Source organism: Acomys russatus, chromosome 29 (genome assembly GCF_903995435.1).
Source record: "Acomys russatus chromosome 29, mAcoRus1.1, whole genome shotgun sequence".
Taxonomy (NCBI): Eukaryota; Metazoa; Chordata; class Mammalia; order Rodentia; family Muridae; genus Acomys; species Acomys russatus.
Window position 1 is genome coordinate 16,187,730 of NC_067165.1, and position 26,751 is coordinate 16,214,480.

At 40.5% G+C, this 26,751-nt stretch overlaps 1 protein-coding gene across 6 annotated transcripts in view; it reads left to right on the forward strand.

Annotated features, from left to right (window-relative positions):
• The window catches only part of Scmh1 (Scm polycomb group protein homolog 1), a 90,271-nt gene that overhangs the window by 47,009 nt on the left and 16,511 nt on the right, over positions 1–26,751 (forward strand). For all 6 annotated transcript variants that reach the window (XM_051171842.1, XM_051171840.1, XM_051171838.1 and 3 more), the window contains 3 exons: positions 11,141–11,370; positions 14,950–15,076; positions 25,282–25,482. In XM_051171842.1, the coding sequence (XP_051027799.1) occupies positions 11,141–11,370; positions 14,950–15,076; positions 25,282–25,482 (558 nt within the window). The remainder of the gene's footprint in view (positions 1–11,140; positions 11,371–14,949; positions 15,077–25,281; positions 25,483–26,751) is intronic.

Below are 26,751 nucleotides of genomic sequence, written 5' to 3' on the forward strand. Positions count from 1 at the left end.
CGTCACCAAAGCCCACCCCAGCTTGGGCGACAGTTCAACACCTGGAGACACCGCACAGCTTGTAGGCAGCTGAACAGGTTGGAGAGCATCTTTCCAAGTGACTCAGTTGGTCTAAACCTCTTCCATGCATCTGGTCTGGTCTCAGAGTCCTGTTCACGGTTTGGTTTCTCTGAGCCTCTCCTCTGAGAATGACTTTCGGGTGTCTATTGTTTATTCTGGGAGAGAGGAGTCTAGTAATCTGGTAGTTTGAGAGACTTCTTTGGAGCTATTTTGAGTTGTTTAGCTCCCTGCAAGGTGGAATGTTTCAGTCTCTTAGGAAACTGTTACACAGCACTACTTAGGAAAAATAAATTCAGCAACTTTCATGAAATATGTTAACATTTTTGTTAATTTCAAGGTGATTTATTTGGTACATCATTTCACTTTAAATTGGTGCATGTCTTTGCCAGTAACGTTTGTTTCATGCAGAAAAGAGTTTGGCTCTTGTTTTTAATTCAGTCAGCTAGCCTCCTGAATCTTTTAATTGAAGAACTTAGACATTGAAGTTTATTGTTAGGAGGTGTTCACAGATTCCTGTAATTTTATTTGTTCGAATATTTGTCCTTCTCTTACTTCCTTTTTCATCTTAGAAGTTTTCTGGTTAACTGAGTAAGCCAAGTTTTATTTTTTCCTACTCCTCATATGTTTATCTATTTCTATGGATATTCTTTTTTAATATTTATTTACTTATTAAATGTAAAGTGTTTTGCTTGTATGTACACTTGCACACCAGAAGAGGGCACCAGATCTCATTATAGATGGTTTTGAACCACTGTTTTGTTGAGAATTGAACTCAGGACTTTTGGAAGAGCAGGCAATGCATTTAACTTCTGAGCCATCTCTCCAGCCCTGGGTATTCTTAGTACTATTGAAATTTCAAAGTAAAAATCTTTTAATTCCACCTTAACAGAAAATTTGTAGCAGAAATACAAAGAATTTTCCTACAGCTTTAACCAAGATTCCCCTCAAATTAGTGTTGCAATCTATATGCATCATCAGACTCTCAATATATAATGCATATTTTTCTTGATATCTCCATTTCATCACTGCATATAGCAACTTTAATTATTTCATTCAGGCTCTGTCTACCAGTTTTCTTTACTACAGAGTTGTTTTTTCTCCCTTTTAATTACTTATCTTGTGGGAAAATACTTAGAGATTATAAATGTTTTGCTTTTCTTTTTCATTATTCTTTCTTAAATTTTAGTTAGCATCCAGAATAGTAGGTTCCATTATTTGCTTCCATATCTATATGTTATTGTACTTTAAACTTAAGTTTAAATCTAAATGCCACAATTGAAAGAGAACATGCAATATTTGTCTTTCCCCAATTATCTTTTTTTTTTTTTTTTTTTTTTTTTTTTTTTTTTTTTTTTTTTTTGAGACAGGGTTTCTCTGTGTAACAGCTCTGGCTGTCCTGGAACTCACTCTGTAGTTCAGGCTGGCCTCGAACTCATGGAGATCCACCTACTTCTGCCTCCCAAGTGCTGGGATTAAAGGTATGCACCACCACCACCCAGCCCAATTATCTAATTTTTAATCACATTTTTACCCTACAGTTTCAGCTTCTATTAGTAAACCTTGCTTGAATCAATTATTTAATTATCTCCTAATTTTTAATTTTCTGATTTTCTCATTTTATGCATAGTAATTAACTAAAATGATCCCCATAAGAAAATTATTGCTGATCACGCTGATTAAGCCAATTAAAGTTTTCAGTCCTTTTATTAATGACCAGAACAAGGACAGCCACATAGTTTTGAAAAGTCTCATAGTGCCCAAGCTCAGAGGCACAGCATTTTAAAAGACAAATTCCTAATTGTATCAGTGTTTGAAGAAGGGTTAGGGGAGGGACTTGGGGGCATGGTAGCTAGTAACATCTATTGGTTTTGTTTTGTTTTGTTTTGTTTTGTTTTAAGCTCAGTGGTATATTCTAGACACTACATAATACATTTGGACCACGGTCAAGGTCATGGACAGTCCCAGAAGCATTGCCCAGGCAAATGTGGCTGTTAGGGGTGGGAGGCTGAGAAGTGACCAGGAAGGCACACTGTTTGGATAGGATGGCATCTGCAGGGGTGTAAACATGTGCTTGTTTTGATCCCAAGTGTAGAACATGAAACACTTGTGTGAGGGTGTGCCGTGTTTGTCCACTGCAAACAGATTTGTGAGAGAGCACATGATACTTGTCTACTGGAAGAGAAACTGCCTCTTGAAGGGACATGGTCTTTGCGTGATAAACATCCTAGTACAGACTCTGAGAGGATATATATAAATATCTCCCCAAAGCAAGAGGCCTGGCTTTGGTTTTGGCATTGCTGTCTATCATTTGGCTGTTCATCGCTCTGCTTCAAGACTGTCCTAGAAGGAAACACTCCAGAGAATGTTTTGAGGTTCTGGGATCTGGCTGCTGTGGCTGCAGTCAGTCACCTTTGCTGAATTTCTGTGTTGCTGTTTAATGGATCTGCTGGAATCCTGACAACAAAGAATGGAATCATTTCAAGGAACTGAGTCTTGAAAAGGTCTACTTCTCCTGTTCCCATTACCTCATTTCTCCCATCTAGGGTAGGTGGGTTGGAAGGGAGGTGGGCGCATTAAACAGCCCCAAATAAAGTTGGTTTGTAAAAGTTCAAAGCCTACAGGCATCACTTTAGTCATTTCTCTAACCTGAATTATGCAGGAAGAAAGAGCGTCTCTTCCCCCATTTAGTTATTTAATTACATCAGTGTGAACTCATGGATTTTTACTTTATTTAACTAGTTATAGTTTGTAACAGACCGCCATTTGGTAAGTGTGTTTTCGAAGCGTGGCCTCATCCTTCTCCCGGTAATCTCGTTACTTTCTGAGCAAGATGTCCAGGCTACCTTGTACCTTCCACAGGCACTGAATTGTTAGACAGCATTCTTCAGTTTTCTTGAGACTACTCCTCTGGGTCACACTGGGCTGGGCTGGATTTTTTTTTTCCAGTGAGAGCTTTAATACCATTTACTACATTCTCAAAAGTTAATGTGGTCAAGTTAATTAGCACATAAATTACTGCTCTCAGGGCTTCCGTAATGAGAAAGGTATGATGTTGAGAGGAGCTGTTGGCAGAAGTGTGCGGCACAGCAGTCAGGAGCAGAAATAAGAGTGCTGGTGCTCACTGGCTCGCTCCCTTTTATTCAGAGAAATATTTCTTCTAAGCTCCATGACAGAGTACTAAGGACTAGAGCCATGTCCAGCTCTACCCTTTCACTTGATGCAGCTTGCTCTGCTCATTTGTTAGAGGAGGGTCTACCGGTCTTCACACCGTTATCATGAAGGCCAGTGAAACCTCAGGGGTGTCAGAACTTACATATGGTTGATTGACCTCAGCAGCATCAAAATGTGTTGGACTATTAGTTATGTCTTTCTTCCTTCTATGAAATAAGATAGTCATTAAAGTGGTTAATCATTTACATCTAGAAAAGTGAGAAAAGATTGTGTTTAAATGACAAATTCAAGGTCACATCACAAGGGACAGAACTAGAATTGGATTCCTAGTCCCTTGATATCAGGGCTTTGGTTGTGGGTTTTTTGTTTTTTTATTTTCCCCAACCAGGATAAGTTAGAATGTGGGAAGGCATGTTGGGGCTTTTTAACGGGAAGGACTTCCAGTTCTTCCCTCAGGATAACATCTTCAAATCTAATTATTAAGAAGCTGTTAAATTAGCCTAAAGCCTCATCTCAGTGTTGCTCACAAAAGACACACATAACCTGATTTTTAAGAACTGTCCAGTATAATCTGTCTTGAATTTTCAATCCATTGAAGGCAACTTCCTCTTTAGTTCAGAGTTGTACACTACTCTGTGCTTAGCCTTCAGGAAAAAAGAAAGGCGAAACTGTAAGAATTGCTGAAAGGAGCTGGGACAGAAGACTGTTCATCTCCTGGTATCGGGCTTCATTTCCATTCTACAGACATGTACTAAGTCCCAACTAAAAACCCTGTTTGTCGGGTGATGGCAGAAACTCCAAAGTGATTCATTACTTCCCTATCCAGCTTAGGTTCACGGTCTGTCACTGTCTTAGGACCCATAATACTCAGATTAAGGTGAAGCCATTTGGCTTAATCAGTTACTCAGGCTAAGGTATAAAATAAGAAGAGCGCCAACTTTAATGAGAGTTAAGTCTTTTTCTATGCAAATGTGTTAGAACTTTCTTACAATATTACTGTTGATAAGGGGCTCTAATATTGTAAACCTTAGTAGTATTGATATGTGCTGGGCTGTTCTGTGGGTATTTATATTGTATTACATTTCCTGTTGTGACCTAGCAAAAATGACTCAGGGAAGGGTGGGTTTCCCTTGCCTCACAACTTGAAGGCACAGTAGTCCATCATGGCAGGGAAAGTGGTGACAGAGTGATTCTAGCTTTTGGCAAGAATGTGAGGCTTATTGTATCAGCAGTCAGAAAGTGGAAAGAAATGAATGCTGGTGCTCCACTGGTTTTCTACTCAGTACTTTTTGTTTGGTCTATGATCACAGCCCGTGGAATAGTACCACCCACATTCAAGGTAGATCTCCTCTCTCCTTAAAACTCTCTACAATCACCCTCACAGACACACCTATGGTTTGTCTTCTGAATGACTCTAAGTCTTATCAGATAGACAAGATTAACTATCAAATATATTCTTAGACTTCAAAGGAATTTTATGTGTTGTATCTTCATATCATAGAACTTTTAAAATATATTTTAATTCATTGGTTCTACTTTATATGTGTGAATGTTTTGCCTGCATTTATGTCTATGAACCATGTGTGTGCCTGATGCCCAAGGTGGCAGGAAAGGGTTTGGATCCCTTAAGACTAGAGTTGCAGACAGTTATGAATTACTATGCGGGTGCTAGAACAGTAGCTCCCACACAGGTGCAGATCTTCTGAAAGAGCAGCCAGTGCTTTTAGTTGATGAACCATTTCTCCAGCCCCACACAGAACTTTTTAAAGCAGGAATATACAAGAACATACTCAATGGAAGCAAACCAAGTCAGTGCACAGATGGAGAAATTGTGGCCTATGTGGACAATGACGCCAGCGTTAATGAAAAGACTGGGGTGAGCGGAAGGAGAAAAGAATGAGTAAAGAACAGGAATGTGAGTGTCACTTGTAATAATATGGACCAACCTGGAGGGCCTTTTACTAAATGAAATAAGCCAAACACAAAAGGATAGTACTACATGATTCTACTCATGAAGTATCTAACTAGTCAGATGTATAGAAACAGACTAGAAGGGCAATTGCCAAAGGGTAGGTAAGAGAGAGATGCTGAGGTGTTACTCAGTAGGTATAAAGTATCAGAGATGCAGCTGGGCAGTGGTGGTGCATGGCTGTAATCCCAGCACTTGGGAGGCAGGGGGATCTCTGAGTTCAAAGCCAGCCTGGTTTACAGAGCAAGTTCAAGACAGCCATGGCTACACAAAGAAACCCTGTCTTGAAAAACCAAAAAAAATTTTTTTCAGAGATGCGTGATAAGTTACAGAGACCTACTGTACAACGTAAGCCTATATATACTGTGTGCTTACGGCTTTATTAGAAATTTGTCTTTCATGCTACAATAAGCCTCACATTCTTTCCAATTTATCTTTCATGCTTTCATTCATAACTGTCTGCAACTCTAGTCTTAAGGGATCTAAACCCTTTCCTGGGTTTCATGCTAAATGTTCTTAACACACACAAAGGGAATTGTTGGTGAATAAGGAGCTTTTAGAGGAGCTGACAGTGTTTTTTAACTTGATTATGGTGTCATAGGTTTGTGCATGTATCCAAACTCATCAAACAGTGTGCATTAAATATTTATATACAAAAGAAATATATTTTTATTTTATTTTTATGTGTGTGTCTTTTCATGCATGTATGTCTGTACATTACATGCATGCCTCATGTCCACAGGCCAGAAGGCATTGGACCCTCTGGAACTGGAGTAATATATGGCTATGAGCTGGAAGAGCAGCTAGAGCTGTTCACCCTGAGCAGTCTTTCTAGCCCCCAGAAAGCTGAGTTTTTACATGTTTAGTAATGTATAAATATAGCTCAAGAAAAAAATACACACATGTTCCGTTACTTGTTGGAACAATGATGCCACAAAGTAGCCTCTGGAAAACCCCACCATGAGAGAATGAGTGTGAAAAGGAAAAGTAATTTGATCACCATTAAAAAATAATTTGGACTTTATAGACTCTCAAAGAGGATTTTTTTCCCTTTTTGTGTATGTGTCTGTGTGTGTGTGCATGTTCATGTGTACAGGTAAGCATATGCATGTATGTACATTAATTTGGAGGCCAGAGGACGAACATGGGTATGATTCCTCTTCAGGCACTATCTATCTTGCTTTTCAGAGACAAGGTTTCTCATTGGCCTAGGTCTTATCTGATTATCCTAGGCTGGCTTAGTAGCCAGCCCCAGAGATTCATCTATTTCCATCTCCTCAACACTGTGGTAAGAAGCATGTGCTGTCATGCCTGGCTTTTTATGTACATTCTTGGGATCAAACTCAGACCCTCATGTTTGGGCAGAAATCACTCTACTGACTAAGCAGTCTCCCCAGAAATCCCCAGACCACACTCTGAGAACTGCTATTTTCATAACTTTTTTTTTTTTTTTTTTTGAGACAAAATCACATTCTGTAGCTTAGCCTGACCTTGAATTCACTGCAATCTAACCTGCCTTGGCTCCCGGAGTGCTTGTGTTATAGATGTAAGCCGCCATTCTTAGCTTAAATATGTATGTGTGTTGTAGATTAAAGCCAGGACCTATAAAGCTCACAGGCACATGCTCTGCCAGTGCCCAGCCTAAATACATTTTATTAATAGTGTCCATTTGTATCATTTCAACTTTTCAGTATTTAAATAATATAAGAGGGCCATATCTGGGTCCATAGACCTATTGTGGCCATGGCCCTTCTTACCACCAAAGGCCATGTAGATACCCATGGTTTTGTGCCACCACCTGAAGCCATGTTGATGTCCATATGGCCTTTAATGCCACCAAGGAGCATGTTGGGGTCCTTGGTCCATGCTGCAGCTGGGGGTCCTGTTGATGTCTATGCCCATGTTACCACTGAAGGCCAGGTGGATGTCCTTGGCCTGTGCTGCCACCAAGGGTGTCCATGGCCTGTACCATGGCAGAGGGCCATGTTGATGTCCATAGTCTGAACTGCCATTGGTGGAAACCATGCTAAGGTCAGTAGCACAAGCTGATGCCAGAGACCATGCAGAAGGAAGCTGTGTTCCCGTAGGTAAAGGGGGGAAAAAAACTTTTACAGTAGTATCAGTGACTGCAGTCTCATGCTTGAGAAAGAGGGACACTGAAGCTTCTCTGACAACCCCTACCACCCACCACCACCACCCAAAAAAGTAGCAGTTTAGAGAGAAAGCCATTGAATTAAAAATTGTGGTAAGGATGCTGAAATGTAGCTCTCCACAACTGATAGCTTCTGGCAGGGGTGTGGGTTGGAAAGAACTAAGTTTTCTTTAAGGGCTGGTGGCCACGGGGAGTTTAACTGTGCTTCAGTGAGTATATGAACAACACAAATTTAACAGCTCCTCTTCCTCCTCCTCCTCCTCTTCTTTTTCCTCTTCTTGGGGGAAGGGACCCACAATGGGGAAGGGAATACCTGGGAGGACTGGGAAGTGAGAGTGATTGGGCTGTATGATGTGAAATTCCCAAATAATCAATGAAAATATTATTTGCGAAAAATACTAATATGAGCATTTTATACACATGCTGATATACAGGTGCAAGAATCTGCCTGGAGTTTATACCTATGACTGTAATTGCTAAGTCCTAGAGTAAATATATTCTCTGATTTATCCAGTAATGTATATGATGCCCTACCCTTGTGTGACTCAGCAAGCCACACTTGGCATCAAAATGTATATTCCCCCAGGCTCTGATATACATTGCATTAACTGTATGTCACTTTCACCTTCAGAACAGAGTAGTTTCTGTATTTTTCTCTCTGTAACATTGACAAGGCCAGCTGTTTTGTTAACTGAGCCTCAGTTTTGGTGTGTCTGACCCTCACGAGAGTTGATGTGAAGCAGAGATGATGCATATGTGATTTCTCAGTCCACCACATTAGAAGATAAGCTGGGTGTGTTCTGGCTGGGGTGATGTTCGCTTTGATCACTAGGTTGAGGTGCCGCCTTTCCCACTTTCCCTGGGCTTCACACTCATTTTTTTTGGATTCATGTTAAGGCCACTCTTCAGTCTTCTTTGCTAGGTCTCATACTCTCTAACTGATACACATTAATGTGTCTTAGAAATAATCTTTCTTTCCTCTTTTCTTGATTATATATTCATACTCGACAAAATCTCATTTAGTCTAATGGTTTTACATATCAGTAAACACACTGATGGTTCTCAAATTTTTATCTTCAGATCCAGCATCTCCTTTGGATTCCAGACTCAGATATATAACTCCCAAATTAACATTCCCATATTTTAACATCTAAAAGGCAATTCACAAGAAACAAGTTTAGAAACTCAATTCCCGATCTCTTTCTCCAGTGTTTTCCATCTCAGTAAAAGACATCATTGTCCCAGATGCTCCAACTAATAACATTGCATCACTTAGAACTTTTTCATTAGATATGATTGATTTTAATTGAATGTGTTAGTATATTTTTGTAGTTTGTTTGCTAATTTTTGGCTACATCTAATTAAGTGTATGTCGCTTTTATGTGAGTACTGGGGTTCTGAGCTTAGGTCCTCATTCTTGTGTGCCAAGCCCTGAGCCTTCTCTGCTCTGTTTTGCCTTCTCTGTTTCTTTTATTCTGATACAGTTATTTTTAAGCATCCAGAAGATTCCCTCATAGTATCCAGTCCCCTCAAAGGAATTCTGTCAATCTAGATGACTTCTTTCTGTTTTCAAACTTCACAAATTGTATATTCTGCCTTTTTAATTATTTAAATTTTTTTGGTTTCTTTCATGTAGCATATTTCTATGAGGCCCGGCTATATTGTTTCATATAAAAATGGTTAGTAGTCATTCTTTTGTGCTTCTTTTAGTATCCCTCTGGATGAATATACTACCTTTTTAGAAATCTGGCCTCCTGTTTGTCATTTGGGTTGTTTTGAGCATTTGCCACATGAGCAATGCTGTGATAAATATTCTTCCAGCACATGCCTACTGATGACCATATTGTTCATTTCTTTTGTTGGGTCATAAGGTATACAACTAAATAATTTTCCAAAATGATTCATGCTCATACCAGCAGGGTTGAATTCTAATTAGTTCATGTCCTTCACCATTGTTAGGAGTGGATTTTATGCCTTTTAATTTTGGAAATTTTGATGGGACATAGTAGATTCAAGTACTTTGTATGTTTTGTGTGCTGTATTTGAGTGCTGGAAATTTGAATTCAGATGTGTCCACTTGTACAGCAAGCACTTTACTGACTGTACCACCCCTCAGCAGCCCCCACACACCCTGTTTTATGAGATAGGGTCTCTTATTGGCCCACTTTAACCAGGTAGGTTAGACTGGATGGCCAGTGAGCCCCAGTATCTTCCTATCTCTGTCTTTCCAGAGCTAGGATTACACTCACACACCACCACACCCAGCTTTTTTTGATGGATTCTGGGTTCGGACTTACATCTTTGTGCTTGCATAGCAAGAAGTTCAGTGGCTGAGCTATCTACCCAACTTGATCTAGTCAATCTTACTGCTGCTCTTCTCTAACCTAGTCTCCACACTGCTAACTCATGGCCAGCTATGCTAACTTGAAACACTAACATGTTCCCATGAGTGGAAACCATGTTCTGTTCTGTTCACTGTTCTAGCCCCAGGACTCAATACAGTATATAACCTATTGTAAGAGCCAGAATAACTATTTGTGTGATGAATTAGGTATTCCTTATCTCTAAATATTCTCAATTTAAGAAGATGAACGATTGGCATAAAGTTGAAGAGTCCTGTAATGCAGACGTGCACAGAATAGTTAGAAGTACTGACTTAGTGGGGGCCTGGTTAGGCTTTGAGAACTGAGTGTTGACGCATGTCTAACTACAAATAGTAAAGAGCTCAGCATACAGGTCAGTTGACTACAAAGGCAGATGACGCAGTATGACATCAGGCATAGCTAGAGTGCAAGGCAGAGGCTAAAGCCCATGCTTCTTTGGAATCATGATAAAGAGTTTAGACTTTACCTTAAAGTTAATAAAGAAAAAACATTTTAAGTGAAGGAGAATTTATTTTCATATCCATCTTTTACTCCCCTCACTGTAATAATCATGCTAAAACCTCAATTGTGTTTATGTAGCCTTAGCTGTCAGGGCTCAGTTTGAAAACAAAAGTTCTTGCCTCACTGAGTAACCTAGTAGAGGCATCACTTCCTCTTCTATTAAATCTTTATTCTCACAAGAAGAAGGTTGCAGACTCCTGAGATCTGCCCCAGTTCTGCCCCTCTGGTTCTAGCCACATGCTTCACCTTGAACTTGGGTCACAATGCTTCTCTAAGATACTTATGGAATTTTAAAATATTTTCCTGCATCTACTAGAAATAATAATAATTTTTTAAAACCTTTCTCTTGTAGCCAAAATAAAGTCAATTTATTGTAATTGTGTAAGCACTCAGTTAAATGCCAAGAAACTAGGGTCCTGGACAAACTCTCGAGACAGAAATGTAAGTTATTTTTCCTTCTGTCTGGGATGGTGTGCTGGCTGATCTTATGTCAACTTGACACAAGCTAGAGTTATCTGAAAGGATGGAACATCAATTGCGGAAATACCTCCATAAGATCCAGCTATGAGACATTTTCTTAATTAGTGATCGAGGGGGGGAGGTCCTAGCTCATTGTGGGCGGTGCCATCCCTGAACTGGTGGTCCTGGGTTCTATTAGAAAGCAGGCTGAGCAAGCCATGGGGAGCAAACCATTAAGCAGCACCCTCCATGGCCTCTGCATCAGCTCCTGCCTTGCTTCCTGGCTTCCTTCAGTGATGGACTACAATGTAGAAGTGTAAGCCCAATACACTTTCTCCCCAACTTGCTTCCTGATCATGATGTTTTATTGCAGTAATAGAAACCCTAACTAAGACAGATGGGAATGCAGGAGGAGGGATGATGGAATGCATCTTTTTCTTACAGTTGTGATTCCAAAGAATCCTTCCCCTTCGTCTGATGTGAACACAGAGAAGCCCAGCATCCACAGCACCAAAACTGTCTTGGAGCATCAACCAGGGCAGAGGGGGCGCAAACCAGGAAAGAAGCGGGGCCGAACACCCAAGATTCTTATTCCCCATCCCACCTCTACCCCATCCAAGTCAGCTGAACCTTTGAAATTTCCAAAGAAGAGAGGTCCCAAGCCCGGCAGTAAGGTAAGTAAAAACAGGTTTCCCAGAAAGAGGTACAGGACAGCAGAGAAACATTTATTCATACATTTCATGTGGAAAAGGAGTACATCCAGCCATCTTGTCTAGATTGGCATTCCTGTTAGCGTTTATCTGGAGTTTGCTAATATTACAGATAGGAAACAAATTTTGATTTTTGAGAGATTGAATCCAATGTTTTCCATACATAAATGGTCCAGCCCTTCATTAACCTTCCCAAAATAGATCTCTAACAATAATTAATAATAATAAATGAAGTATATTAATTCTGTAAATGTATTTATTTTGTTATTCCAACCACTTCTTTTGAAAACTTCACTTAAAGTTGGGCATGGTGACACACACCTTTAATCTCAGCACTCAGGGAGGTAGGGACAGGCAGATTGCTGTGAGTTCGAGGCCAGTCTGGTCTACAAAGGGGTTCCAGGACAGCCAAGGCTACACAGAGAAACTCTGTCTCAGAAAACAAAACAAAACTTCACTTAACTATATAATGTTAGACCATAGTAGATGCTATTGCATCCATACAACAGTCATCACAAAGCTCTGGGAGATACTATCAGCATTATTTTATTATGGAGTAAATTAAAACTTAGACATATGAAATGCTTTAAGAATGCATTGATCAATCAGTTCCTAGACTTAGTTTCAAGATCCAGATGATACACACACACCCTTCTATACCTAAGAGGCATATACTTCCTCTAATATGGAAAAGTACCAAGTCAAGCTTCACTGAGCATGGTTACTGAAAATCTGACCTCTTAAGTCATTCCACATTGTCATGGATATCTTCTCTAGCAAAGCAGTGGTATGAAAAGGCTTCTCTGTGGCCCCTGCTACACCTCCACTCGATTCCTAATGATTGAGGACTTCTGAGAGCCTTTCTCCTGAGTTTGATTGAGTCTCCCTGGTGAAATAATGTCCTGTTCTCCCTGGACCTCTATTACAGTCCCATATTTCTCCATAGTTGATTATTTGGTTGATTTATTTGCTATGCTTGTTAGTAACTCTAGCTAACCTTTGTCCTTATAGAATGTAAGCTCCTCAAAGTCAGTCACCTAATCCTTATCTTCTCTTTTCCTCCTGCAGTGCCTTGTATCTCTGTCTCTTGGGAGATGTTCTGTATATGGAAGATAGATGGATTGATGGGTGGATGAATAAATGGGTGAATGGAAGGATGGTTGGATGGATGAGTGGGTGGATGGATGACTTTAGTCATGATATTACCACTCTTAATTGTCTCTTTTTATTGGATTTGAATTCTCAATGTCACTCGATACAGTATTACTTTATTTCATTCTTCTGTTTCTTATGTTATGGAGGAGAGGCTGAAGGCTGAGGATGCCAAGGCAAGGGAGCCATGGTTTGGATTATGTGGGCATATCCTGAGGGCCATCAAATGAGGAATGTATGTGTCTAAGAACTCCAAAGACAAAATAAGAGCTAGTAAATGGAAATTCAAGCAGAAAATCTTATGTTTAAATAAATAAGAAGCTATTTCAAAATAATAGTAAGCCCCTGTGGTTGTCAGTGATTTATCAGGGACTAGTTGGCTTTGCAAGAGGACTATTTCAGAAAGAGGAAGACAGATATATTGAAGAGGATTATACTAAAAGAACTTTAGGGTCCTTTGAAAACCAAGATCTATGTTATGATTGCCTATGCTCTGCCCCTCACGAAGTCTAAAACATAGTAGCCAATGTCCTCTTTCTATCCCCTTGAAAGTCAATATTCACATAATATTCTGTGTTTAGTGTCCTAGCATCTGATCCTAATTCCACCTTTTTGTTCTTTTGCATAATTCTATAAAAGTATGTGCCTTCCATGTGATGACACCATTTCTTTTTTAAACAAAAAGGAAGTCTTAGAAACCAGACAGATTTAGGCTTTGGTCTCATCTCCATTTATGGCTATCTATGTGATTTCAGAATGGCTTCTTTCAGTGGGGTGCTGAGCTCCCTTCTCCTTGTAAAATGGAACTAAGTTAATGCATGGATCTGTGTAATGTGTAATGACACCTATCTAAAATGATAATGATAGCTTCCATCTGTGTGCTTTCTTCTACAGCATGTGGGTACTCAACTTACCAGCCTGCTCTCTAAGGGACCCTTGAAAGCATAGCACCAACTCATTGACGTTGAACTAGTATTTACTTCCCTTCTCTCCTAACAACTTACATGGAATTCTACCTCCAGGAGTATCTGATAATATGAGCATGTGTCTATATTTATTTGGTTGTTTATTGGGTTTTGTTTTGTTTTTTGAGACGAGGTTTCTCAGTGCAGCTCTGGCTGTCCTGGAACTCCACTATAGACCAGGCTGGCCTCGATCTCAAGAGAGCCACCTGCCTCTGCCTCCTGAGTGCTGGGATGAAAGGTGTGTGGCAACACAGCCTGGCTCACGTGTCCTTTCCTAATGAGAGTTTTGCATAATGGCTTTCCCACGTGAAGCCTTTAGATGTATGGGCGCTGCTGTCAGCAGATCCCTCTAGATTATGTGTCCTAGAAGTCAAACACACTTATACAGCTTCTAGCAGTGCACCTTACACAAGCACTTTGTGAAAGAGGATTTTGGATTTTGGTAATGGTTGTTTTCCTTGTATTCTGAAAGACTTTTAGAAACTATTTCTGGAAACCTGCTCCAGCACAAAAGAAATAGGTTTCTCTCGGGTCTTCTTAATTACCCCCTTATTGGTGATCTATACTATATGCTTCATAAGAAACATTTAATACTTATTTTATGTCAAGTGCCATATGAGGGTTGACACTCAGACCCTTTAAGAGCCCTAGGTTAATAGAAGGCATCGGTGTGTAAGCAGGCAATAATAGTATGTGGACAAAGTATGGCATTAGGAAAAGTAAGAGAGCTTCCTAGATACACAGAAATGTATAACATAAACAAGAGAGAATGTTTCTTGTTGAAGAGAAAGATTAAAATTTTAGGGCTGGAGAGATGGCTCAGAGGTTAAGGGCACTGACTACTCCTCCAGAGATCCCGAGTTCAATTCCCAGCAACCACATGGTGGCTCACAACCATCTAGAATGAGATCTGGTGCCTTCTTCTCACCTCAGGTGTACATGCAGCCAGAGCACTGTATACATAATAATAAATAAATCTTTTTTTAAAAAGATTAAAATTGTAAAGATGTAAGGCACATTTTTTAGAGATGTGTGATTAGGGAATGTTAGATTATTAAGGGAAGGAACAGCAGGTAGTGAGTTAAAGGGGGGAAGGCAGAGGAAAGCAGATGGTGGTAGTCAGAAGATTCATTTCCATTTATAACATGAAGCCGTACCATGCTTTCCTTGCTGTAGCATCTGGAGTTCTTATGGCACTGACTCTAGCAGTGTCTTTCTCTGAAGAAGACCAAAATCATGTCTTATATGATACATTCATACATTCAGAAAATGCTTACTAAGTACTTTCAATATGTACAACTTTGGGGCCAGTTACTAAGTAGAAAATAAATATGAAGTGTGGTTATAGTCATAAATATGTTTAATAGAGGAATGAAGGGAAGTTACCTTTCCTGGATAGCAAACTTTTTCCCATCCATTTTAACAGAGGAAACCTCGGACTTTGCTGAGCCCTCCGCCCACCTCACCAACAACCAGCACCCCTGAACCGGATACCAGCACTGTTCCCCAAGATGCTGCCACCATCCCCAGTTCAGCCATGCAGGCCCCCACAGGTAAGGGCAGAGGACGGAACTAGCTGCATTTCCTCTAGTCTTCTACCAATAACTGGCCCTGTCCACTTGTAAACCCAGGTAGACTCTGTTTTTTTCTTTAAGATTTATTTATTTATTATGTATATAATGTTCTGCCTGCACATGCGCCTACCCACCAAAAGAGGACATCAGATCACATTATAGATGGTTGTGAGCCACCATGTGGTTGTGGGAATTGAACTCAGGGCCTTTAGAAGATCAGCCAGTGCTCTTAAGCTATCTCTGAGCCATCTCTCCAGCCCTTTTTTGGTTTTTCAAGGCAGGGTTTCTCTGTGTAGCCCTGAGTGTCCTGGACTCACTTTGTTAACCAGACTGGCCTTGAACTCACAGAGATCCATCTGCCTCTGCCTCCCAGGTGCTAGGATTAAAGGTGTGCGCCATCACACCTGGCCCTAGGTAGAATCTTTTAAAGAAAACAAAAACCAAAAAAAACCTTCTCTTTGTCATTTGAAATAGTCTTAGAGAAACTTTGATTTTGTCAGAGAGGAAAAAAAAAAATGGGGTAATTGTTCTATGAACTCAAAAAGCTGTGGTACTGGAGCTGACCTTGTTTAGTTGGGTCAGTCCCTTACAGCATTCCAGTGAGGCTGCCACCATTCAAATTTGGATGAAAACCTTCTGAGTTTTAAAAAGCAACCATTAATGAAGACAAAACTTGAAACAGTGAAAGTGAATTTTACTTTGGACACCGGCCAATGAATGATTGATTCAAAGCAAAATCTCGTAGCTGATAAGGATGGATGATCAACCTAGGATGGGCGGGCATGTCTGTAAAAGCCACACATTTCTATCCCCGTTCTCTAAAGCATAAGGCAACTAAAGTGCATATGCCTTTAACTTTAAAGTCTATGCGTGCCTTCTCAGTGGGGTGATCTAAAAGTGCTCATTTGTATGTGTGCATTAAGATATTTATGTGAAAGCTTACTCTATAATTACCCTATCTTCCTCATGGATGTTTAAAAAATTAAAATGCTCTCCATGGCTATTAGAGAGATCTTCCTCTTAGAGTGAGTTAAGTACGTCTCTTCACAAGCCCTAAAATGTTAGAGACAGAGTTTCCTCTCCAGATACCTTCAAAATGCAGGGCTCTCCTGTAGCATGTACAAGTTTTGTGTTTGGTTATTGTTTGACATTTGGTTGTGGAAAGGCTGACATTGTTCAGTTGTTCCAACACAATTTGTTGAGGAGTCTGCCTTTACTCCTCCAAAAACAAGGTGACTTCCTGTGAGTTTACTTGTGGGCTCTGCCATATCATGTCTGTCTGCCTGTTCCCTGGCCAGCACTACACTGCCGTGGATGCAGTGGCTGTGTATTACGTTTTGAGGCCATGGAGTATCATGCCCCCCACTTTGTTCTTCGGCTTTCGTCCTGTATTGGTTAGTCTGGGTCTTCCACCTCTATGCAAAACTCAGGTTCCATTTGTTGCTATCCACAAAACAAACCCGCTCTGGGACTTGCTTTGGTGTGTGTCTATGTGTACCACACATGCACAGGTGCCTGTGGTGGCCAGAGAGAGCACCACATACTTGGACCTGGAGTTACAGGCAGCTGTGAGTCATCCGGTGTGGGTTCTGGGAACCTAGCCCCTGGGATCCTGCAACAAAACCACCACCTCTCTGGGGTTATGACTGGTATTATGTGGACTCTCTAGATCACATGGGGAAAAAGTAATTTCTCATCAGTGAGCAGTACTGTGCTCTCTGTTAATATGGTACTTTGATTTTTCAAAATGATGTAATTTTACTAATAAAATCTCATGTATATTTTTATGAGGTTTATACCTAAATATTTCTCCTTGGGTACTATTGTGATATTGTATTTTCATTAAACCGTTATTAATATAAAGCAAAGTGATTGACTTTTAGATATTAACCTTCTATTCTGCAGCCTTTTATAATTTATTTTTTAGTTCATGTTGGTTTTGTGTGCTTTTTTGGTTGCTTTTTTTAAAATCAATTTTCATATTCGATATATGTAGACTGTCATTTGTGATCCAAGATTTTTTAATTTCCTAGTACATATACTTTTATTATCTTAACATTATAGTGCATTATCTAGAACTGCTATGATGAGAGAGATATCCTTGCTTTGTTTCTCATCTTAATAGAAATTCTCTTAGTTTTTCACCACTAAATATGCCAACTGTAGGAGTTTTATAAGAGTTATTTAACAAGTTAGAGAAATTCCCTCTTTTTTATTTTTTGCTTTTATCGTGAATGAGTAGTGTATTTCTGAGTATATGTATGTTTTTTAATTTAGCCTGTAAATATGATGATTGAGTTGTTGTTGCTGCTGTTGTTGTTGAGACAAGCCCTTGCTGTATATAACTCAGGTTGGCCTGCAACTCAGTATGTATCCTAGACTGGCCTCAGATTCACAGTCCTTTTGTCTCAGTCTCCTGAGTGCCAGCGTTATAGATGTGAGCTGCCAGAACCAACTTATATTTATCCAGGTGTGTGTGTGTGTGTGTGTGTGTGTGTGTCTGTCTGTCTGTCTGTCTGTCTCTGTTTGTGTGTGTGTGTGTGTGTGTGTGTGTGTCTGTGTGTTTGTGTGTTGGATCACTCTTCCAGACTTGGGATAAACTGTTTGTTTATGTCATTCAGTCCTTTCTATACAGCATTGGACAAGGTTTTCTGATGTTTTGTTGAAGATTTTGGCCTCCATGTTCATGAGAGATGTTGGCCTACAATTTTCTTTTATTGTTTTATCTTTGATTTGTGTATTAAAATAATGCTGGCCTCATGGAATGAGTTTGATAAGCATTTCCTCTGTTTTTGTCTTCTAAAAGAGATTGTAAAGAATTTGTATAATTTGTCCCTTAAATATTTGGTAGAGTTTGCCAGTATTTAGTTTGTTCAATAGATAAATGCCTGTTCTGATGTTATTTTCCTTTTTTGTTAAGAGAAAGTAGCTCATTGTTTTGTCCAGACTGACCTGAATTCCTGGGCTCAAGCAATCCAAACTCAGCTTCCTAAGAAGCTGATTGCATCCTATACCATTACGCTCAGCATTATGTCTTTCCACTTGACTGAGTCTCAGGAGATTGACTTTCAACAAACTGCTCCATTCATCTAGGTCAATTAATTTGTAGGCATTAAAATTTATTCATAATATTCTTTTTTTACTTCAGTTTTTATATAATATACTTTGATCATACTCTTTACCCTCCCCCAACTGTTCCCAAATCCTTCCTCCCTGCTCCCATGTTCTTTCTCTCGCTCTCAAAAACCAACAGCCAGTGGTGGGGCACGCCTTTAATTCCAGCACTCAGGAGGCAGAGACAGGTGGATGGCTGTGAGTTTGAGGCCAGTCTGGTCTACAAAGCTAATGTAGGACAGCCAAGGCTACACAGAGAAACCCTGTCTCCAAAAACAAACAAACAAAATGAAAATCAAGACAAAAAATAAGACCAAATATATGACAGAAACACACACACACACAAATATGGAGACCTTTTATGTCAGCCAACTACTCCTTGACACAAGGCCTGTCCTGGAGTATGGTTGCTGTATCCAGTGTCTCTCCATTAGAGAAAACTGAGTTTCCCTCTTACAGCAGGTAACAACTGCAGATAGCTTCTTGGTGTCCCCTTCTCTTGGGTGAGATTTTTGTCTGATTTGAACTTGTGTAGGTCACAGTCTCTGAGTTCAAATGAGTTATCAGCCCTGTTGTGTCTAGAAGACACTATTTCCTTAAAGTCATCTACCACTTTTAGCTCTTACAAGTTTCTTCCTTTTCCACTTAGATCTTTGAGCCATTATGGCGCAATGACACATGTCTATAATCCCAGCACTCTGGGAGGCAGACACAGGGCCAGCCTGGTCTACAAAGCACAAAGTGAGTTCAAGACAATTAAAACTACACAGAGAAACCCTATCTCAAAAAAACAAAGGGCAGGATGGGTGCTCAAATTTCTCCCACTTTGCTCATTGTCCAGTTGTGGATCTCTGTGTTAATTCCCATCTACTCCAAGCAGCAGCTTGTCTAATGAGGGCCGAACTGTGCACTGGTCTATAGGCATAGCAGTATGTGTCAGTAGGAGTCATATTCTTATTGTATTCCTTTAGCAGAATAATGGGAGTAGGTTTTCCCTAAGGCCCGTGACGTACCTAGTCCCATGTTCTTAGCCACTTCCTCAGTTTCACATATGGGTTCCATCTTATAGAGTAGACCTTCAGTTCAGTTTTTTCAGAAGCTGGTCACTTTCATAATAAGATATACTATTGCACCAGTATATCTTGCTGTTACAAGTCATAGGGTTTATGGTTGGGTGATGTGGATTACTATTCTCTGGTAGAATGCAAAGTCCCTTCCAGGACACGAATGTTAGTCAGTAGTGATAAAACTTCTAGTTGGCCATCAGCTCAATTTCTCTATATTCAATGACATAAATAAATGGTGTGTTCAGCAATAGGGCCTTAGCAAAATGTGTGAAGGGTAACCAATAGCCTTGATAACATCCTGTATGATGTTTGGGAGAGGCCCTATGGGACCCTTTGGTCAACAACTCAACAATAAGTAACTCATCCTGGCAAGTATGAATACAGGATGAGCAAGAATCTCTAGAAAGATAGAGTCCTTAGGGCCAATGGGTGACTTTAGCTGTAGTAGTGTTTCTTTATGACATTGGGTGCCCTTGTATTTGATAAATGCATCTTTAGAGTGATAATAGCCTATTGGTGGTTTTGTTTGTTTGTTTGTTTGTTTTTTAATCTAATGAGTATGTAGTGTCCTTCTCTATCTCTTTAGAAGAGCAGACAATGCTCTTACCTCTGAGCCATGTCTCCACACACACCCCCATCTCTTCTAATTAATTTTTGTCTCAAAGGTCTACTGGTCAGATTATAGTCTGCTTGCTTATTTGTTCCGCTTGCTTGAAATACTGCTCTCCATCCCTTTACCCTAAAGTGATGTCTGTTTTTGATAGCAACATCTGGTTTTATTGTTTGGTTTGGTATTTTTTTGGTTTTTCTGTTTTTGTTTTTGTTTTGTTTTGTTTTTGATACAGCAGAAAGATGGATCCTGTTTTCTTTTTTTTTTTTTTCAAGATAAAAAAATTTTAATTTTATTATTCTAGTCAGATTACAACTCAATTGTTATCCCATCACTTGTATCCTCCCATTCTTCCCTCCCTCCCCGCTTTGACCCTATTCCCCTCCCCTAGGTCTATGACCGATGGCGACCTCCTCCCCGACTCTATGGTCATAGGCTATAATACAAAATCCTAGAAAGAAAATATTTTGTAAGTATTACATAACTCATTTAGTATATAAGGACTTCAAACTTGTTTTTAAAGTAAAACTAAAAGAGTATGGAGTTACAACTAATTGAAGAATACTAACTTTAAAAAAATTTTTTTAGGATCCTGTTTTCTAAACCAATCTTTTTATTAAGAAAATGAGAGTATTGATATTGAGAGACACTATTGAACAATGTTTGCTAATTCCTATTTTTTGTTATTGTGGTATGTTTTTATTCTCTCCTCTTTTTATTGACTATTCTTGGATTATTTAATTATTATGCCCTCATTTGTGTAGTTTCGTACTGAAGTTTCCTTCTAGTGCCTTCCGTAAAGCTATATTGGTAGACAAAAAATGTTTAAATTTGCTTTTATCCTGAAATGTTTTTCTCTCTCCATCTATTGTGGTTGATAGTTTTGCTGAGTATAGTAGTCTGGGCTGGTATCTGTAGTCTGAGTTTGCAGAACATCTGTCCAGGCCCCTCTGCCATTCATAGTCTCCATTGAAAGTTCACGTGTCATTCTGATGGGCCCGCCTTTATCTGTGACTTGGTCTTCTTCCCGTGAAGCTTTCAGTATCCTTTTCATTGTTCCGTGCATTCGGTGCTTTGGTTATCCTGTATTATGGAAGTTTTCTTTCTGGTCTTGTCTGTCTGGTATTCTGTATGCCTCTGTACCCTGATAAATACCTCTTACTTAGGATTGAGGAAGTCTCTTCTATATTTTGTTAAAAATGCTTTGACCTGGGTTTCTTCTTATTCTTGTATTATTCACAGATTTGGTCTTTTCATAGTATCCCAGATTTCCTGGGATGTATGTTTGTTTGTTTGTTTGTTTGTTTGTTTGTTTCGAGACAGGGTTTCTCTGTGTAGCCCTGGCTATCCTGGACTCACTTTTGTAGACCAGGCTGGCCTCGAACTCACAGGGATCCGCCTGCCTCTGCCTCTCAAGTGCTGGGATTAAAGGCGTGTGCCACCACTGTCCGGCTGGATTTTTATACTTAGCATTTTCTATGACTAAACGATCCATTTCTTCTGCCTTGTCTTCAAGACGTGAAATTTTCTCTTCCACATCTTTTGATATGTTGATGAGGCTTGTCGTTTGACTTCCTGAATTTTTCATTTTGAGTTTTATTTCCGTTTATCTTTCCATTAGCAATTCTATTTCTTTGCTAAATTCTACTTTCATGTCTTAAAGTGTTTTCATTATTTCATTCAACTACTTCTGTTTTCATGGTCCTCATTAAAGCATATATTAATATCCATTTTAGGAACTCAGATCCTGCTATAGTAGGGTTTCTGTGTTCTACTAGACACATATTGTCTTGGTTGTTCATGTTTGTGTTTTTGCTGGGGTTGGAGTAACGACGTTTGAGATGTTTGTTGGTATAAATACCTAATCTTGCCTTTGATGGGTGGGTATTGTGTTCTTCCATTGCCTTTGCCACATTCTGGGTTCTAGTCAAGTGTGGCAGCTGTGGGCCCTGGTGGAGAGTGGCCCTGAAGGCCGGCAGGGCGTCACAGAGAACGCAGACAAGCTGGGTGGAAAGACCGAAAGGAGTGAGAGACTGAGGGCTTCCTGGGCCACTGCACAGCCGTGTACAGGAGGTTCGTCCTACTCCTCATCATCCTGTTGCTGACCATGGGACGTGCAGCATGGCCTCCTTTACCACCTCTGATAGGAGCAGTTTGTGTCCTCTCTATCTTTTCACAAAACCAACTTTTGATTTCACTGGAACTTTCCTAATTTTTTTCTTTAAATTTCATTAATTTCTCCTCTGCTTAGTCTGGGTTTAACTTTGTTTTTTGAGTTTCTTTTGGTGTAAGCTTGTATTACTGACTTTAGATCTTTCTTTTCTAAATCTGTGTTCATTGCTGTACTTTTCCCTCTTCACACTGCTTCTATTGTATCTCACAAGTTTCAGTAAAGTATTTTGACATTTGAGTAGCATCAAGATTGACTTGCGCAGCCACAGCAGCAGGTCTCGAAGATGAGCCTTCTCCGCTTCGAGCCTCCTCTGTAGCTACAGGTAACGGCAGCACCTGAAGAGCGTTAGTAATTAAAAAGAGGCCATGAATTTGAGAGGGAATAGAAGGAGGAAGGGAAATGTATGTAATTGTATTTTAATTGAAATATTTTTAAAAGAGAAAAATTAGTCTTGTTGTATAATGAAGAGCCCGCCAACATTCCTATGGAAATCCTGGTCTGAAGGAAATCTAGGAAGCACATCCTTAGATCTTTCTGACTCTGGTTTGGATTTTTGGGACAGGGTCTCACTGTGCAGCTCTGATTGGACTGGTACTCATAATGTGGGCTCAACTGGCCTCACCCTCAGAAATCCACCCTCTGATATGAACACTGGGATAAAAGACACGTGCCACCACGCCCTACCTGCTTTCTCACCCCTTAATAAAGGATTTTCTTTCATCTTATATTTTATCCTAAGTAGTGAGAAAGCAGGTAGCACTTTGATGGCTTTAAAAAATCTTAGCTAGTCCATTGAGCTCCTCAGGTACGTTGCCTGTTCTGTGCTGTTGTGGGCAACAGTCTATCAGACTTTTGGTCCCTTCCTTGCACATGCTCATCCTTCACCTTCCGGTCACATGGTCTTCACTTTCTTGTAAACTCTTAGTGACAGCCTCCGGGCAACGTTAAGCTTCCATTAAGTGGGCTGGGAGTGTAGCTCAGTGCTAGTAGCTAAGCACTTGATTAGCTTGGATGAAGCCCTGGATTTGAGAAATAACGCAGAGTCTGAGTCTGCACTAGTTCTTTGCTGTGCTTTCTGCCCCTGGTTCCAAAGTCAGCACTGTGTGCTTGACATTTGTTACTAAAACAGCTTGTATCAGAATCTATCTTGATACACTTTTTGGGGGTTTTGTTTTTGTGTAGCCTTGGCTGTCCTGGACTCCCTTTGTGTAGACCAGGCTGGTCTTGAACTCACAGGGATCCACCTGCCTCTGCCTCCCTGAGTACCGATATTAAAGGTGTGCACCACCACACCGGCTCCTGATAAGATTTTGCTATGTGACAGACTACTGCAGAGACATAGTTGAAACACTAAGGGCAGGCTGTGGGGAGACAGCTCATGTCTTGAATACAGTGCCAGATAGGGAGCGGAACTGGCTTGGTTTGGGAATCCCTTGCCCACACGGCTAGCATATTGGTTCTGCCTGTTTCTCCACATGAACCTCTCCACAATCTTGTTTTCCCACACATAGTAGTTGGGATCCAAGAGTAAATATCCCCCCAAAAAAGGAAGTGGAAGCTGCCGGTTTATTTATCCTAGGCCTAGGAATTAGCAGTGTCATACCTGCTGCTGTCTGTTAGTCAGATGTGACAGAGATCATAAGAGGCTGGTCAAAGGCTTTCAGAGAGCCATGTTCTAAAACCCACAATCTTTTAAAGGTTCATAGTTTGCTCTTTGGTATTTTACCACATGGCCCATGTAGAATTAATTTTTAATCAATATTAGAACAATTATACAAAATTTACATCAGTGAAATATACAAATCTTAGCAAGTCTGTTGTACACTCATCTACAGTCTGAGTTTTAATGTTGACAACTATGTAAACCCTCCGTCCCTCCCTCCCTCCCTGATCAAGGCATAAAACAGTTCTGCCACCCCAGAAGTTCCATTAGGCTCCTTGCAATCTGCCTCTACGCTGACTATGATATTTTTGCCATAAATGAGATTCCCTAATGTGTTCGTTCTCCTGATGACACCTAAGCTGGTTCTAATTTGAGGTTATTGTAAATAAACTACTATGAACATTTGTGTTAAGTGTCTTGTCTGAGTTCCTCCATTTTTAGTGATTTCAATACAAAGGCCACACTGCCAAGCATGAAAATCTTTTTTCTTTTTTTTTTTAACTTTTTGCTTTTTGTAATTGTTGTCTGTTCTCTTAAATTTTGGTGGGGTTGTTGTTTGTTTTTGAGTCTACTTAATATCACCTCAGCACGACTTGAACTCGGAATTCTGTCTTAGCATTCTAATTGTTGGATTACTATGTTCACTGCCACACTCTTTATTTTTATTTTCTTTTTGCATGTATATGTATGTGGGGTGTGTGTGTGTGTGTGTGTGTGTGTGTGTGTGTGTGTGTGTGTGTGTGTGTGTGTGTGTGTGTGTCATTTTCCTCAGTCTCTTTCTACCTTATTCACTGAGGCAGGGTCTGTCAGTTAAAGCAAAGCTCACCAATATGAGATAGTCTATGTAGCTAGACAGCTGCAGGGATCTCCTATCTCTGCCTTGCAAGTGTTAGATTATAAGTGATCCACCATGCCTACCTAGCATTTACACGGATTCCTCAAATTTGTACAGCAAGCAGTTTATCTACTAAATATCTCCACAGTCCCCTGGTGTCTATTTCTTAGCAGACCTAGACTGACCTTTTTTTCATAGCTTTACCCCCATAGGCATGTTTGTTCTGCCAATTAGGTGTCTTTAAATTAGGAGAGGAAGCAATTCTGTTCTTGTCAGTCTCTTCCTGCTTTAGGACACTCAGTTTCTTGGAGTCTGCTAGGTCAGTGGCTACTTCTCCAGGCTGCTGTCTAGTTTCCATGATACTATTGGCCATCTCTTCACTTCTCATCTGGCTCACCTTAGAGAGTTCTGGGAAAGAAGAGAGTTTACATTTTCTTTTCAGGGACCAGAAAACAAAACACAAGTCCTGTGCCTTGATTTCTGTTCTGAGTTGTTCTCCTAATAGGCTGTGTCCCCAGAGCTCTTGGTTGTGCAGCTTGGACAGGTGGCAACTAGGCACAGGATTTTCCAGCCCTTCTCCCTTTATTACCCACAGTGTTCTGTGGTGTAGTAACAGGGAATCCCAAGGGGCCAGTTCCAGAGTTTATCAGATGAAGGGAGCTGCTCCCTGACTTCTCCCTCCAGGCATACTGTAAGGTTCTTGGGTGCTTTGTTTCCTGTAGTGTGTATCTACCTGAACAAGAGCGGCAGCACAGGCCCCCACTTGGATAAGAAGAAGATCCAACAACTCCCTGACCATTTTGGGCCAGCCCGCGCCTCTGTGGTGTTACAGCAGGCTGTCCAAGCTTGCATTGACTGTGCTTATCACCAGAAAACTGTCTTCAGCTTCCTCAAGCAGGGCCACGGCGGTGAGGTCATCTCAGGTAAACACCTTTGGGCTAGTTTGTCCATCTAACCAGAGTGACAAGCCTGTGATGAGATATCTTAGTGCTGGGTTTATAATTATAGCCTCTGGGAAATGCAGAGTACCGCATTCTTGAGTCTTCACGTCCAGCCCCCAGGCTCTGCTGAACCATGTGCCATATAGTATATGCCACATATCTCTGCCAAGAATAGCCGAACAGACCAAACAGAGTCCTCTCCTTCCCCGACACAGAACTATGAATGTGCGGCTTTTCCAGAGGAAAAATAGATAGGGGTCATGTTGTTGCAACAGGAGAATTTCCCCAGCTGGCTTCAGAGGACCTCTGACCTCCTCTCACCCTCTGCCTCCTCAGCTTCTGGGTCTATAGATTCCATACCAGGAAGCTGACTCCTGGAACAGAGGGAAAATGGGAGCTTGACTTAACAGCCTGGTACTTTTTGCTGCAACTTAAGATACTTTACTGCTGTGCCCTGTTTCTGTTTCCATTTTCTTAAGTCCATAATGTTATTTTTACCCACCAAGCCTACAATGGCTTGACCTACAGCCTTTCAGGCTTTACTCTAATGCTGCCTTAAAGTCCCCTCCTTTTCCTCCTTAGTGAGCTACTGTGGCATTAGGGAACCAGGAGTATAAACAGTCAAACAGTCCTCTTAGCAAACACCTGCTGAGCCTTTACTGCGGGCAGAGAGTTCTTCCTCACACTGGCTAGGACAGGGAAAACAGAAGTTGTCAGGCTCAGGTCTGCCCTGTGGAAAACAAAATCTAAGTAGTCTGTGGAAGGGCGGCAGCAGAGAAATGTTGTAGAGCCAGGTCTAGGCAGTGATAGGACGCATGGAGGATGGGAACTGCTGATCCTTCAGAGCCCGTGGCCTTCCAAGGCCCAGACTGCTCTCTCGCCTCTCCTGCACAGCAGTCTGCAGGGTCTGAGCCTTCCTACTGCCTGGAGTAGCTCTTTATCTCTATTGCCTAGAGTTCTCCCTCTTCAAACCTTCCATGAGGGTGATTTATCTCCCCAGGTCTCCGTTTCCTTACTTCCCTCAAAGACATTACATGAGCCTTTTGATTTTTAAAAATTATGCCAATATTTTGATAGTAATAGATTGTACATAAAATAAGAACAAGCATGAGATATTTCCGAATGTTGCCCATTTTCAGTGTCCTGATATAAGTTGGAAATTGTATACATAGACCAGTGCTAGCAATGGCAGTATTCTTTTCTTCTGCATAGCTTTCCTGTTGTTGGGCAGTTTTCTTGTTAAAACAGCAC